Source organism: Penaeus vannamei, chromosome 27 (genome assembly GCF_042767895.1).
Source record: "Penaeus vannamei isolate JL-2024 chromosome 27, ASM4276789v1, whole genome shotgun sequence".
Lineage (NCBI taxonomy): Eukaryota > Metazoa > Arthropoda > Malacostraca > Decapoda > Penaeidae > Penaeus > Penaeus vannamei.
The window spans coordinates 8,089,511-8,102,010 of NC_091575.1; the positions used below are offsets into that span (position 1 = coordinate 8,089,511).

Below are 12,500 nucleotides of genomic sequence, written 5' to 3' on the forward strand. Positions count from 1 at the left end.
AGAGAGGCAGAGAGAAAGAGAGAGAGAGAGAGACAGGGAAGAGAGAGGAAGAGAGGGAGGAAGAGAGGGAGGGAGGGAGGGAGGGAGGTAGAGCGAGCGAGCGAGAGAGAGAGAGAGAGAGAGAGAGAGAGAGAGAGAGAGAGAGAGAGAGAGAGAGAGAGAGAGAGAGAGAGAGAGAGAGAGAGAGAGAGAGACTGAGTGATTGAGTCGGGGGGGGGGGGGGGCAGAAAGAGAAGTGGGAGAAGGAGAGGAAGAGGAAGAGGAGAGAGACAGAGAGTGGGAGAGAGAGAGAGAGAGAGGGAGGGAGAGAGAGAGAGAGAGAGAGAGAGAGAGAGAGAGAGAGAGAGAGAGAGAGAGAGAGAGAGAGAGAGAGAGAGAGAGAGAGAGAGAGAGAGAGAGAACAAAAAGAGGGGGGAGAGGGGGAGGGGGGTAAGAGAGATGGAGATGGATATAGAGGGATGAGGAGAGGAGAGAGTGAAAGAGAGAGAGAGTGAAAGAGAGAGAGAGTGAAAGAGAGAGAGAGTGAAAGAGAGAGTGAAAGAGAGAGAGAGTGAAAGAGAGAGAGAGAGAGAGAGACAGACAGACAGACAGACAGACAGACAGACAGACAGACAGACAGACAGACAGACAGACAGACAGACAGACAGACAGACAGACAGACAGACAGACAGACAGAACAGAGAGGGGGAGAGGGGGAGAGGGGGAGAGGGGGAGGGAGGGGGAGAGGGGGGAGAGGGGAGAGGGGAGAGGGGGAGAGTGGAGAGGAGGGGGAGAGGGGGAGAGGGGAGAGAGAGGGGGAGAGGGGGAGAGGGGGAGGAGGGGGAGAGGGGAGAGGGGGAGTGGGAGAGGGGGAGAGGGGGAGAGGGGGAGAGAGGGAGAGAGGGAGAGAGGGAAGGAGAGAGGGTGATAGAGAGAGGGAGAGAGAAGGAGAGGAAGAGAGGGAAGAGAGGGAGGGAGGGGGGAGGGAGGGAGGGAGGGAGGAGGGTGGGAGGGTGGGAGGGTGGGAGGGTGGGAGGGAGGGAGGGAGGAGGAGGGTGAGAGAGAGAGAGACAGAGAGACACAGAGAGAGAGAGAGAGAGAGAGAGAGAGAGAGAGAGAGAGAGAGAGAGAGAGAGAGAGAGAGAGAGAGAGAGAAGAGAGATGAGAGAGAGAGAGAGAGAGAGAGAGACAAAAAGAGGGGGGAGAGGGGGAGGAGAGAGAGAGAGAGAAAGAGAGAAAGAGACGAGAGACGAGAGGAGAGAAAGAGAGTGAGGAGAGATTGAGAGAGAGAGAGAGAGAGAGAGAGGAGAGAGAGCAAAAGAGGGGGAGAGGGGGTAGAGAGAGAGAGAGAGAGAGAGAGAGAGAGAGAGAGAGAGATAGAGAGAGAGAGAGAGAGAGAGAGAGAGAGAGAGAGAGAGAGAGAGAGAGAGAGGGAGAACAAAAAGAGGGGGGAGAGGGGGAGAGAAAGAGGGGGAGAAGGGAGCAGGCGAGGGAGATGGAGATAGAGAGAAAGGGAAGGATAGGGAGAGGGGGTGGGATAAGAGGGAGAGACCGACAAAGGACTCTATAATAAAAATTTGATATTTTGAGAATATGATCATAACTTGAAAGTTCCAACTTCTCAAAATACGAAATTCGATAACCTTCAGATAATGGTCATATCGTTACTTTATTATGACTAATCATAGTCTAATTTTCCATAACTCGGGTCTCTGATATGTACAAAAATAATATTTTTCTAGCATATCCAATCCTAATAGCTCCTAGTAATAACAGACTATGTGCGAATGTATCCAGAAGACTTGGAAAGGGGTTTATAATTTGATGAAATTCACTTAGATTTATATTATTCAAGGGGTGTCTGTTGAACTTTAACCTTATTTTTCAACTTTTCAACTTTGAATATCCCAATCATGTATTAAGGAGTTTTCTGTCAATTTGGTACCAGTAATTGAATGCCGAACATTATATTTGTAGAAGACAAAATATTGTGTCCATATTCAAGTGAATTGTGTTATTGTCACACAGCATATTAGTCGCTTTGAATCAAGTAAAATACACAAAATGAAATTAATTTATCCCAGTTAGTTCCTTCATACTTGTTTCTATTGCTCCATGCTATTATATAACACCATACGCTTGCATATTTTGTAAATTTTTAATATCGCTTTGTACCAAGTGCATGATATGTATCATTAGAATATAACTGTCTGAAGTACCAGCATCATATTAGTAAAGGTATCAACATGCTACACACTGCTTTAGGGTGAAGTGTGGTCTCCATCTACCTTATACAAAAAATTCAGGTACATGAAAGAACCGTACTAATATCATATGTTTTATTTGGAACCAAGAGAAGACCAATACACATATACTGTTTTCCTGTTATGACAGTAATATAAACTGGGTTTTAAATGGCTGTTACATATTGGGATTACATTGATATTCAAGCATCTATTGCCTTTTCCTGGATGCTGGGCTAAGGCCTACCTCAAAGCTGCTAGTGTTTCACTGTCTGTTATTCGATGGAAGTAAGTAGGCCATGTTCCCTGAAATTATTTAATTAGTTTTGGGTTGCCTGTTATGCAAAAAGGGTACAAGATCAGCACTATGCACTATGGTGGCATTGGGTCTTAGTGTCCATTCCCACCCAGTCTTTTTTTATGACTACGAACTACCCAATCTCAGGGAAATTCCTGCCTTTTTTGTGTCCATCGCTTGTTCTTCTCATCTCCAAAACCTCTCCAACCACTCCGAAACTTTGGCTGGCATTCTTAATAGCTATCACAACTTCATGAGGGCTTGAATCAATTTACATGCATGTAAGATTACTCAACTAATACGAAAAAGTAATACTACAATCGCCCAAATGAACTCAGATCATATTCTAGAAAATATTACAAAAATAATTCATTTACACAAATTTTGAAGGTTAAGACAATAAAAATCATGAAATCAATATACAAGATACTACTTTTAAAGGGCTTTTATCTGTAATCATTATCATAGGAACACCATACACTGTTTAGGACAACAGTTCACACACTCGTGTATTGGTCTGTTCAAAATACAAATAAAACCATCGAGAGTAGATATGGGAGTACAGGAAGCTTTCTTCACTTTTCTTCATGTTCAACAACCTTCTTTTCTCAAAAAGACCATGCAAATGATACATGTCTGCAGTTTAAATCATTCAGTACAAGGAAATGTTCTAGAGAAAACAAAAAGTATTTGGTATGGTCTTTAATATCTTGTCATTCATAGAACACAACACCATTCTGGCTGAAGCATAATCTTTGCAACAGACAACATTTTGTTGTGTTGCTATGACTATTTTGTACATAGTTGACATCCACAGGATTTAGTCAAGCCATGACAAATAATTCACCTGATAGACATGCCAATCACCTAATAAGCACAACACGAAGACGAGGGTCTTGTTCCTCCCACACTTCTCTCTTGATTAAACTCCTGCTTCTTATTTAAGACACAGCTGGAGCACCGTCCTGTCTACATAGTCACTGGAGTCAGTGAGTCCATTTCTCCCTGCATAATGCAGCTCCCCATTAGGAGTCACTCAACCAACCCTGAATGGGAGCATGACAATCACTATTTATTATCATTATTATTTTCTTGAGAGTTCACTTGGAGAGCATTCCACTTCAACATCAGAATGCTTATGGAACACTATCAATCCTTGTGCCTTTTATTCAGTACTATAGGAAGTGTATACTACAAGTCTACACAGAACACATATAATGGCAAAATAATGAGGTATTGTTGCATGACAAACGAGAGAATGATAAGCAAGTTCTCCAGTCGACAAAGCAACAGTAAAAGCTTGAACTCATTTGGCCAGGTTACATCACTGAGCAACTTAAAATCTAGAGAAAATGGGAAGAAATCGTGAATCTCTCCATCTCATTAATTCTCGACATTGCTAACTCACAGCCCAAGAAAAATTAATGATATTATGTGAGGAGGCCAAATATAAAAGGATAAATCCATATGGAAATAAAATAAGAGATGGAAATAATGACTGAACAATGTTGTTAGGCATCATTTATCTGTGCCTAGTGATGCTCCAAATGGACAAATTCAGTTTCCTGTGTAATCAATTGAACCAAAAATATACATTGCAAACAAGGATACAGTAAATGCCTCCTTTATGAAAAATGATATATGACAACTATCGCATGATGAATCAAAGTGGCACAATTTAACAACAATGCAACTGATCTAAATTAGTATACAATAATAACCCTTACAGTGATATTGGAAAACGTCACACAATGACTATTGTATATGCTGGCAAAAGGCCCTTGAGAATATTTTCCCCACCTCACAACATTCTAGGTACATAGACAGTTCTTGCTTACATGCGAGACTGTAGTACAAACCACACTGGGTTGACAAGGCTGCAGCACTAACACTCTTGCTAGATTAATTGTGCTATAAACACAACACTAGCTCACTTGCAAGACTGAATCACAGTGCTTGCTAGTTCACATAATCTTAGTAATATGGGAAATTAGCTTCTTCAAAATACCATAGTACAAACAGCACTTGTTCATCACAAAACCATGGTACATACAGTACTTGCTTTTCTGCACAACCATGGTATAAACAAAAGGAATTTGTTCAAAAGACATGGTACAAACAGCACTTGACCATTCACAATACCATGGTACAAACAGCACTTGCTTGTTCACAAGACTGCTACACTGAGTAGATAAGATTGCATGAAGACTAGTAGTAGCACTGTTACTATAGACAGACTGTAAGCTATCTATGACAGGCAAGTTTATGGAAAGTTCAGATGGAAAAGGTGCACTGTCACTAATGTAATTTGTGCCAAATTATACTGATGATAAATTCTCGAAAATACTGTCATGAAAAATAAAGAACGGAAAACATGATAAAACCGAAATTATTCAGTAATCAGCATCTTTATGACACTGGAAACCAAAGAATAATGTGCTTTACACAGCATGGAAAATGAGGTAATGAAGTATGATCACAATCCCTTCCATCATGCCTAAAATAACTATTTCAAAAAAGCTTACTACCTCAGGCTAAATTCTCAGTATATGATAAATAGGTTTACCTATTGGGAAAAAAACATAATAACACTCATGCCTTGATTTACCAAGCATTCAGTTTCTTATATCATGGTTTTACTCTTTGCAGTCTGTAAAGAAAAAAATTAAAACAAGAGCAAACAAAGTTCAATTTCTTCCACAATGACAAAAGAAAAAACAAAGCAAACCACATTGGTCGAGTAAACATCTCACCGGTACAAACAGAAAAAAAAAATGTATATAAATTCTTAACCATAATCACAACTGCACTTCCTCAAACGTTAAATAATTTCTTTTTACAAGCTACCAAACTACACATGAAAAGGACTACTCTCTAAGTATCAATAATAAAGACTACAATCTATTCTGCTTCTCCACTTACAACCACAAAAAAAAAATCTATTAAGCATTTTCCTCCCTTCATCCACATAAAAAGAAAAAAAAATCGACTAATGAAATTTGACTGATGACCTTCACCTGTGATTTTAATGAAATGCTGATCTGTGCAATCAGTCAACAGCATGCATTTTCGCTGTATGCTGCTGCGAGTCTATGAGGGTTATCCATGGAGGATAATGAAGGGTAAAATCAAATATATTAGATTTTCATTTACACCAACTGTATTGTGATCAATTAGGCCAACTGTACAAAAGCAGTTTTTTTTCATATTTTCATGTTAGACAGGAAATTAATAAATAACTTGAATTTGACTATCCTATAACAGCCATCACATTTTTCAATATCTATAAAAAACAAAAAAGCTCTAAAAAGCTCAATCTTTTAAGTCATGATAATGATAATCAATTAATTATCACTGGAGGAGGAACACTAGATATTCACATTTAGGACAATATGAGGCCAAAACAAATCATCTAGATTCTTAACAATTGGGAGTTCATTTTCATTTACAAATTCTTCATGAGCATGAATGATAATTATATATTTCTATAAAAATACTTGTCATTTCCATTTCTATGCAATTACACCAGTATCGTTATCCTTTTGTCTTTTCTTTCCATGTTCTTTTTCATTTTTTATATCTTATTTTTTTTGTTAAATTTTTTTAACTTGTTTTATTTTATTATTTTTTATATCTTTTTTTTTTCTTCAGAAGCTGAAATACTCTAGAAATCAAGGGGCCGAGTGGAAATTACTTATATAAAATGATTAAACCCAAATTGGCATGGTGAAAGAGATGCCTAATACCCTGTTCACAGCTACCGGGAAGTGATCACGTAGCATAACGCTTGGTCCAGAGCCGTGCAATTCTATCATGTTCTTCCCTGTTTTGGAGGTACTGTGTGGCAATGCTTCCTACGAGGGGATCAGCTGCAACAGAAGAAGAAGCACACTGAGTAAATGACACACCTACAAAACAGCATTCACTGTAACACATGTAGAAAAATGTATGAATGAGAATGACTGTCTTCACAGCAAAAGAGATGTATTTGACACATTTCACTTATACCTTCATCAGAAACCTATGCACTTCTGATACAGATATAATTAAAACACATTAAATACATCTATTGCACTATGAAGATATTACATCACATTCTTATCTTAAAAAAGCAACTGTCCACTACAGACTCTCGTGCCTGCATGGGCTAGGATGCTCCCTTGACTCATAGGACTTCTCCTAGACTGGGAGATATCTTACAAACTGACAAAGAAAAATTTTAAATAAAAAATAACAAATAAAAAAAAGATATTCAAGACAAATCACTAAAAATTATGGATACTCTCTTATTAGCAATTGCACGTTTCTAATTTCATGTTTGATAATATTGATCATAATCAGTAATAGCACTTAAACAAGACATCCGCAATATAAATCTTATATGAATATATGATGAATACGATTTGATATTACTAATAATGAACAAAAGTACACCCACTGCTACAATGTCCACTGTAGTTTTCTTTAGTGATTTTTTTTTTTGGCTAATATATGACTCGACAAGTGGTCAGCCACCATGGAGCTCATTATTAGGTAACCTCACCTAATTTTCCCTTTCCCTGAATTTTTGAGATTCATTCATATTTTCTCTATCTGTCCGTCTATCTGTCCGTCTATCTGTCCGTCTATCTGTCCGTCTATCTGTCCGTCTATCTGTCCGTCTATCTGTACGTCTATCTGTACGTCTATCTGTACGTCTATCTGTACGTCTATCTGTACGTCTATCTGTACGTCTATCTGTACGTCTATCTGTACGTCTATCTGTCCGTCTATCTGTACGTCTATCTATCCATCCCTCTATCTCTCTGTACCCCTCTCTCTCTCTCTCTCTCTGTACCCCTCTCTCTCTCTCTCTCTCTGTCTACCCCTCTCTCTTTCTCTCTCTCTCTCTCTCTCTCTCTGTACCCCTCTCTCTCTCTCTCTCCCTCTCTCTGTACCCCTCTCTCTCTCTCTCTCCCTCTCTCTGTACCCCTCTCTCTCTCTCTCTCTCTCTCTCTGTTTACTCCCTCTCTCTCTCTCTCTCTCTGTACCCCTCTTCCTTTCTCTTTCTCTCTCTGTACCCCCTCTCTCTCTCTCTCTGTACCCTCTCTCTCTCTCTGTACCCCTCTCTCTCTCTCTCTCTCTGGGTACCCTCTCTCTCTCTCTCTCTCTGTACCCCTCTCTCTCTCTCTCTCTCTGTACCTCTCTCTCTCTGTACCCTCTCTCTGTACCCCTCTTCTCTCTCTCTGTACCTATCTCTCTCTCTCTCTCTCTGTACCCCTCTCTCTCTCTCTCATGTACCTCTCTCTCTCTCTCTCTCTGTACCCCTCTCTCTCTCTCTCTCTCTGTACCCCCTCTCTCTCTCTCTCTCTCTCTGTACCCTCTCTCTCTCTCTCTGTACCCCTCTCTCTGTACCTTTCTCTCTGTACCTCTCTCTCTCTCTCTCTCTCTGTACCTCTCTCTCTCTCTCTCTCTCTCTCTCTCTCTCTCTGCACCCCTCTCTCTCTCTCTCTCTCTCTCTGTACCCCTCTCTCTCTCTCTCTCTCTCTCTGTACCCCTCTCTCTCTCTCTCTCTCTCTCTGTACCCCTCTCTCTCTCTCTCTCTCTCTGTACCCCCTCTCTCTCTCTCTCTCTCTGTACCCCTCTCTCTCTCTCTCTCTCTCTGTACCCCCTCTTCTCTCTGAGTCTCTCTGTACCCCCCCTCTCTCTCTCTCTCTCTCTGTACCCCTCTCTCTCTCTCTCTCTCTCTGTACCCCTCTCTCTCTCTCTCTCCTCTCTCTCTCTCTCTGCAATTCCTCTCTCTCTCTCTCTCTCTCTCTCTCTCTGTACCCCTCTCTCTTTCTCTCTCTCTCTCTCTCTGTACCCCTCTCTCTCTCTCTCTCTCTCTCTGTACCCCTCTCTCTCTCTCTCTCTCTCCAGCACCCCTCTCTCTCTCTCTCTCTCTTCCTCCAAAATCTCTCTCTCTCTCTCTCTCTGCACCCCTCCCTCTCTCTGTACCCTCTCTCATCTCTCTCTAAAATTCCTCTCTCTCTCTCTCTCTCACCCCTCTCTCTCTCTCTCAGAATCTCCCTCTCTCTGTACCCCTCTCTCTCTCTCCTGTACCCCTCCCTCTCTCTGAGACCCTCTCCCCAGGCTCCCTCTCTCTCTCTCCACCTCTCTCTCTCCCACCCTCCCTCTCTCTGTACCCTCTCCTCTCAACCCTCTCTCTCTCTCTCTCTCTGTACCCCTCTCTCTCTCTCTCTGCACCTTCCTCTCCCTCCCTCTGCACCTCTCTCTCTCTGTGACTCCTCTCTCTGCACCTCTCTGTGTTCCCTCTGTAATCTCCTCTAAAATCTCTCTCTCTCTGTACCCTCTCTCCTGTACCCCTCTTTCTCTCTGTACCTCCTCCCTCCTGTACCCCTCTCTCTCTCTCTCTGTACCTCTCTCTCTAAATCCCTCTCCTGTACTCCCTCTCTCTCCCCAGACTTTCCTCTGCACCTTCTTCCCTCTCTGCACCCTTCCTCTCTTCCTCTGAAAATTTCTCTCTCTCTCTGTACCCCTCTCTCCTCTCTCTCTCTCTGTACCCCTCTCTCTCTCTCTCTCTGTACCCCTCTCTCTCTCTCTCTCTCTGTCACTCTCTCTCTCTCTCTCTCTCTGTACCTCTCTCTCTCTCTCTCTCTCTGTACCCTCTCTCTCTCTCTCCCTCTCTGTACCCCTCTCTCTCTCTCTCTCTGTACCTCTCTCTCTCTCTCTCTCTCTGTACCCCTCTCTCTCTCTCTGTGTACCCCTCTCTCTCTCTCTCTGTACCCCTCTCTCTCTCTCTCTCTCTGTACCCCTCTCTCTCTCTCTCTCTCTGTGTACCCTTCTCTCTCTCTTCTCTCTCTGTACCCCTCTCTCTCTCTCTCTCTGCTACCCCTCTTCTCTCTTCTCTCTGTACCCTCTCTCTCTATCTCTCTGTACCTCTCTCTCTTATCTCTCTTGTACCTCTCTATCTCTATCTCTATCTCTCTGTACCCCTATCTCTCTCTCTCTCTCTCTCTCTGTACCCCTCTCTCTATCTCTCTATCTCTCTATCTCCTCTCTGTACTCCTCTTATCTCTCTCTCTCTCTCTGTACCTCTCTATCTCTATCTCTCTCTATCTCTCTCTGTACCCCTCTATCTCTCTCTCTCTCTCTCTGTACCCCTCCTCTCTCTCTCTCTCTCTCTGTACCCCTCTCTCTCTCTCTCTCTCTCTCTGTACCCCTCTCTCTCTCTCTGTACCCCTCTCTCTCTCTCTATCTCTATCTCTCTCTGTACCCCTTATCTCTCTCTCTCTCTACTGTACCCCTCTCTCTCTCTCTCTCTCTGTACCCCTCTCTCTCTCTCTCTCTCTCAGCCCCCTGTACCCCTCTCTCTCTCTCTCTCTCTCTCTCTCTCTGTACCCCTCTCTCTCTCTCTCTCTGTACCCCTCTCTCTCTCTCTCTCTCTCTCTGTACCCCTCTCTCTCTGTACCTCTCTCTCTCTCCCTCCTGTACCCCTCTCTCTCTCTCTCTCTCTCCTGTACCCTTCCCTCTCTCTTCTCTCTCTGTACCCCTCTCTCTCTCTCTCTCTGTACCCCTCTCTCTCTGTACCCCTCTCTCTGTACCCCTCTCTCTCTCTAAAACCCCCTCTGTACCCCTCTCTCTCTCTCTCTCTCTCTCTGTACCCCCTCTCTCTCTCTATCTCTCTCTGTACCCCTCTCTCTCTCTCTCTCTCTGTACCCCTCTCTCTCTCTCTCTCTCTCTCTCTCTCTGTACCCCTCTCTCTCTCTCTCTCTCTGCTGTACCCCTCTCTCTCTCTCTCTCTCTGCAGCCCTCTCTCTCTCTCTCTCTCTGTACCCCTCTCTCTCTCCTCTCTCTCTGTACCCCTCTCTCTCTCTGTACCCTCTCTCTCTCTCTCTGTGTCCCTCTCTCTCTCTCTCTCTGTACCCCTCTCTCTCTCTCTCTCTGTACCCCTCTCTCTCTCTCTCTGTATGCCCCTCTCTCTCTCTCTCTCTCTCTCTCTTCTCTCTCTCTCTCTCTGTACCCCTCTCTCTCTCTCTCTCTGTACCCCTCTCTCTCTCTCTCTCTCTCTCTTCAATTTTCCTCTCTCTCTCTCTCTGTACCTCTCTCTCTCTCTCTGTACTCTCTCTCTCTCTCTCTGTACCCCTCTCTCTCTCTCTGTACCCCTCTCTCTCTCTCTCTCTCTGTACCCCTCTCTCTCTCTCTCTCTCTCTGTACCCCTCTCTCTCTCTCTCTCTATCTCTCTGTACCCCTCTCTCTCTCTCTCTCTCTCTGTACCCCTCTCTCTCTCTCTCTCTGTACCCTCTCTCTCTCTCTCTCTCTGTACCCCTCTCTCTCTCTCTCTGTGTACCTCTCTCTCTGTACCTCTCTCTCTCTCTGTACCTCTCTCTGTACCCCTCTCTCTCTCTCTCTCTCTGTACCTCCCTCTCTCTCTCTCTCTGTACCTCCCTCTCTCTCTCTCTCTGTACCTCCCTCTCTCTCTCTCTCTGTACCCCTCTCTCTCTCTCTCTCTCTCGTACCTCCCTCTCTCTCTCTCTCTGTACCTCCCTCTCTCTCTCTCTCTCTCTGTACCCCTCTCTCTCTCTCTCTCTCTGTACCCCTCTCTCTCTCTGTACTCCTCTCTCTCTCTCTCTCTGTACCCCTCTCTCTCTCTCTCTCTCTGTACCTCCCTCTCTCTCTCTCTCTGTACCTCCCTCTCTCTCTCTCTCTGTACCTCCCTCTCTCTCTCTCTCTGTACCTCCCTCTCTCTCTCTCTCTGTACCTCCCTCTCTCTCTCTCTCTGTACCTCCCTCTCTCTCTCTCTCTCTGTACCCCTCTCTCTCTCTCTCTCAAAGCCTCTCTGTACCCCTCTCTCTCTCTCTCTCTGTACCCCTCTCTCTCTCTCTCTGTACCCTCTCTCTCTCTGTGTACCCCTCTCTCTCTCTCTCTCTGTGTACCCCTCTCTCTCTCTCTGTGTACCCCCTCTCTCTCTCTCTCTCTCTCTGTGTACCCCTCTCTCTCTCTCTCTCTGTACCCCTCTCTCTCTCTTCTCTCTGTACCCCCTCTCTCTCTCTCTCTCTGTACCCTTCTCTCTATCTCTCAAATTTTCTTTCTATCTCTCTGTACCCCTCTCTATCTCTCTATCTCTATCTCTCTCTGTACCCCTCTATCTCTCTCTCTCTCTCTCTCTCTGTACCCTCTCTCTATCTCTCTATCTCTCTATATCTCTCTCTGTACCCCTCTATCTCTCTCTCTCTCTCTCTGCGTACCCCTCTCTCTATCTCTCTATCTCTCTATCTCTCTCTGCACTCCCTCTATCTCTCTCTCTCTCTCTCTGTACCCCTCTCTCTTCTCTCTCTCTCTCTCTCTGTACCCCTCTCTCTCTCTCTCTCTCTCTGCACCCCTCTCTCTCTCTCTCTCTCTCTGTACCCCTCTCTCTCTCTCTCTCTATCTCTCTATCTCTCTCTGTACCCCTCTATCTCTCTCTCTCTCTCTCTGTACCCCTCTCTCTCTCTCTCTCTCTTCTCTGTACCTCTCTCTCTCTCTCTCTCTCTCTGTACCCCTCTCTCTCTCTCTCTCTCACTGGACAACTCTCGCTCTCTTTCTCTCTCTCTCTGTACCCCTCTCTCTCTCTCTCTCTCTCTGTACCCCTCTCTCTCTCTGTACCTCTCTCTCTCTCTCTCTCTCTCTCTCTCTCTCTCTCTCTCTCTGTACCCCCTCTCTCTCTCTGTGCCTCTCTCTCTCTCCTGTACTCCCCTCTCTCTCTCTCTGTACCCCTCTCTCTCTCTCTCTCTGTACCCCTCTCTCTCTCTGTACCTCTCTCTCTCTCTCTCTACCCCTCTCTCTCTCTGTACCCCTCTCTCTCTCTGTACCCTCTCTCTCTCTCTACTCTCTCTCTCTCTGTACCCTCTCTCTCTCTCTCTCTCTCTCTCTGTACCCCTCTCTCTCTCTCTCTCTCTCTGTGCACTCTCTCTCTGTACCCCTCTCTCTGCCCCTCTCTCTCTCTCTCTCTCTCTCTGTAC

The 12,500-nt window shown here is 44.5% G+C and overlaps 1 protein-coding gene across 10 annotated transcripts in view; it reads right to left on the reverse strand.

Moving 5' to 3' along the window:
• Positions 1-2,304: 2,304 nt before the first annotated feature.
• LOC113821427 (ubiquitin-conjugating enzyme E2 E1) overlaps positions 2,305-12,500 on the reverse strand; it is a 41,244-nt gene continuing 31,048 nt past the window's right edge. For all 10 annotated transcript variants that reach the window (XM_070140779.1, XM_070140777.1, XM_070140780.1 and 7 more), the window contains one exon: positions 2,305-6,389. In XM_070140779.1, coding sequence (XP_069996880.1) covers positions 6,292-6,389 — 98 coding nt within the window. In that variant the 3' untranslated portion in view covers positions 2,305-6,291. The remainder of the gene's footprint in view (positions 6,390-12,500) is intronic.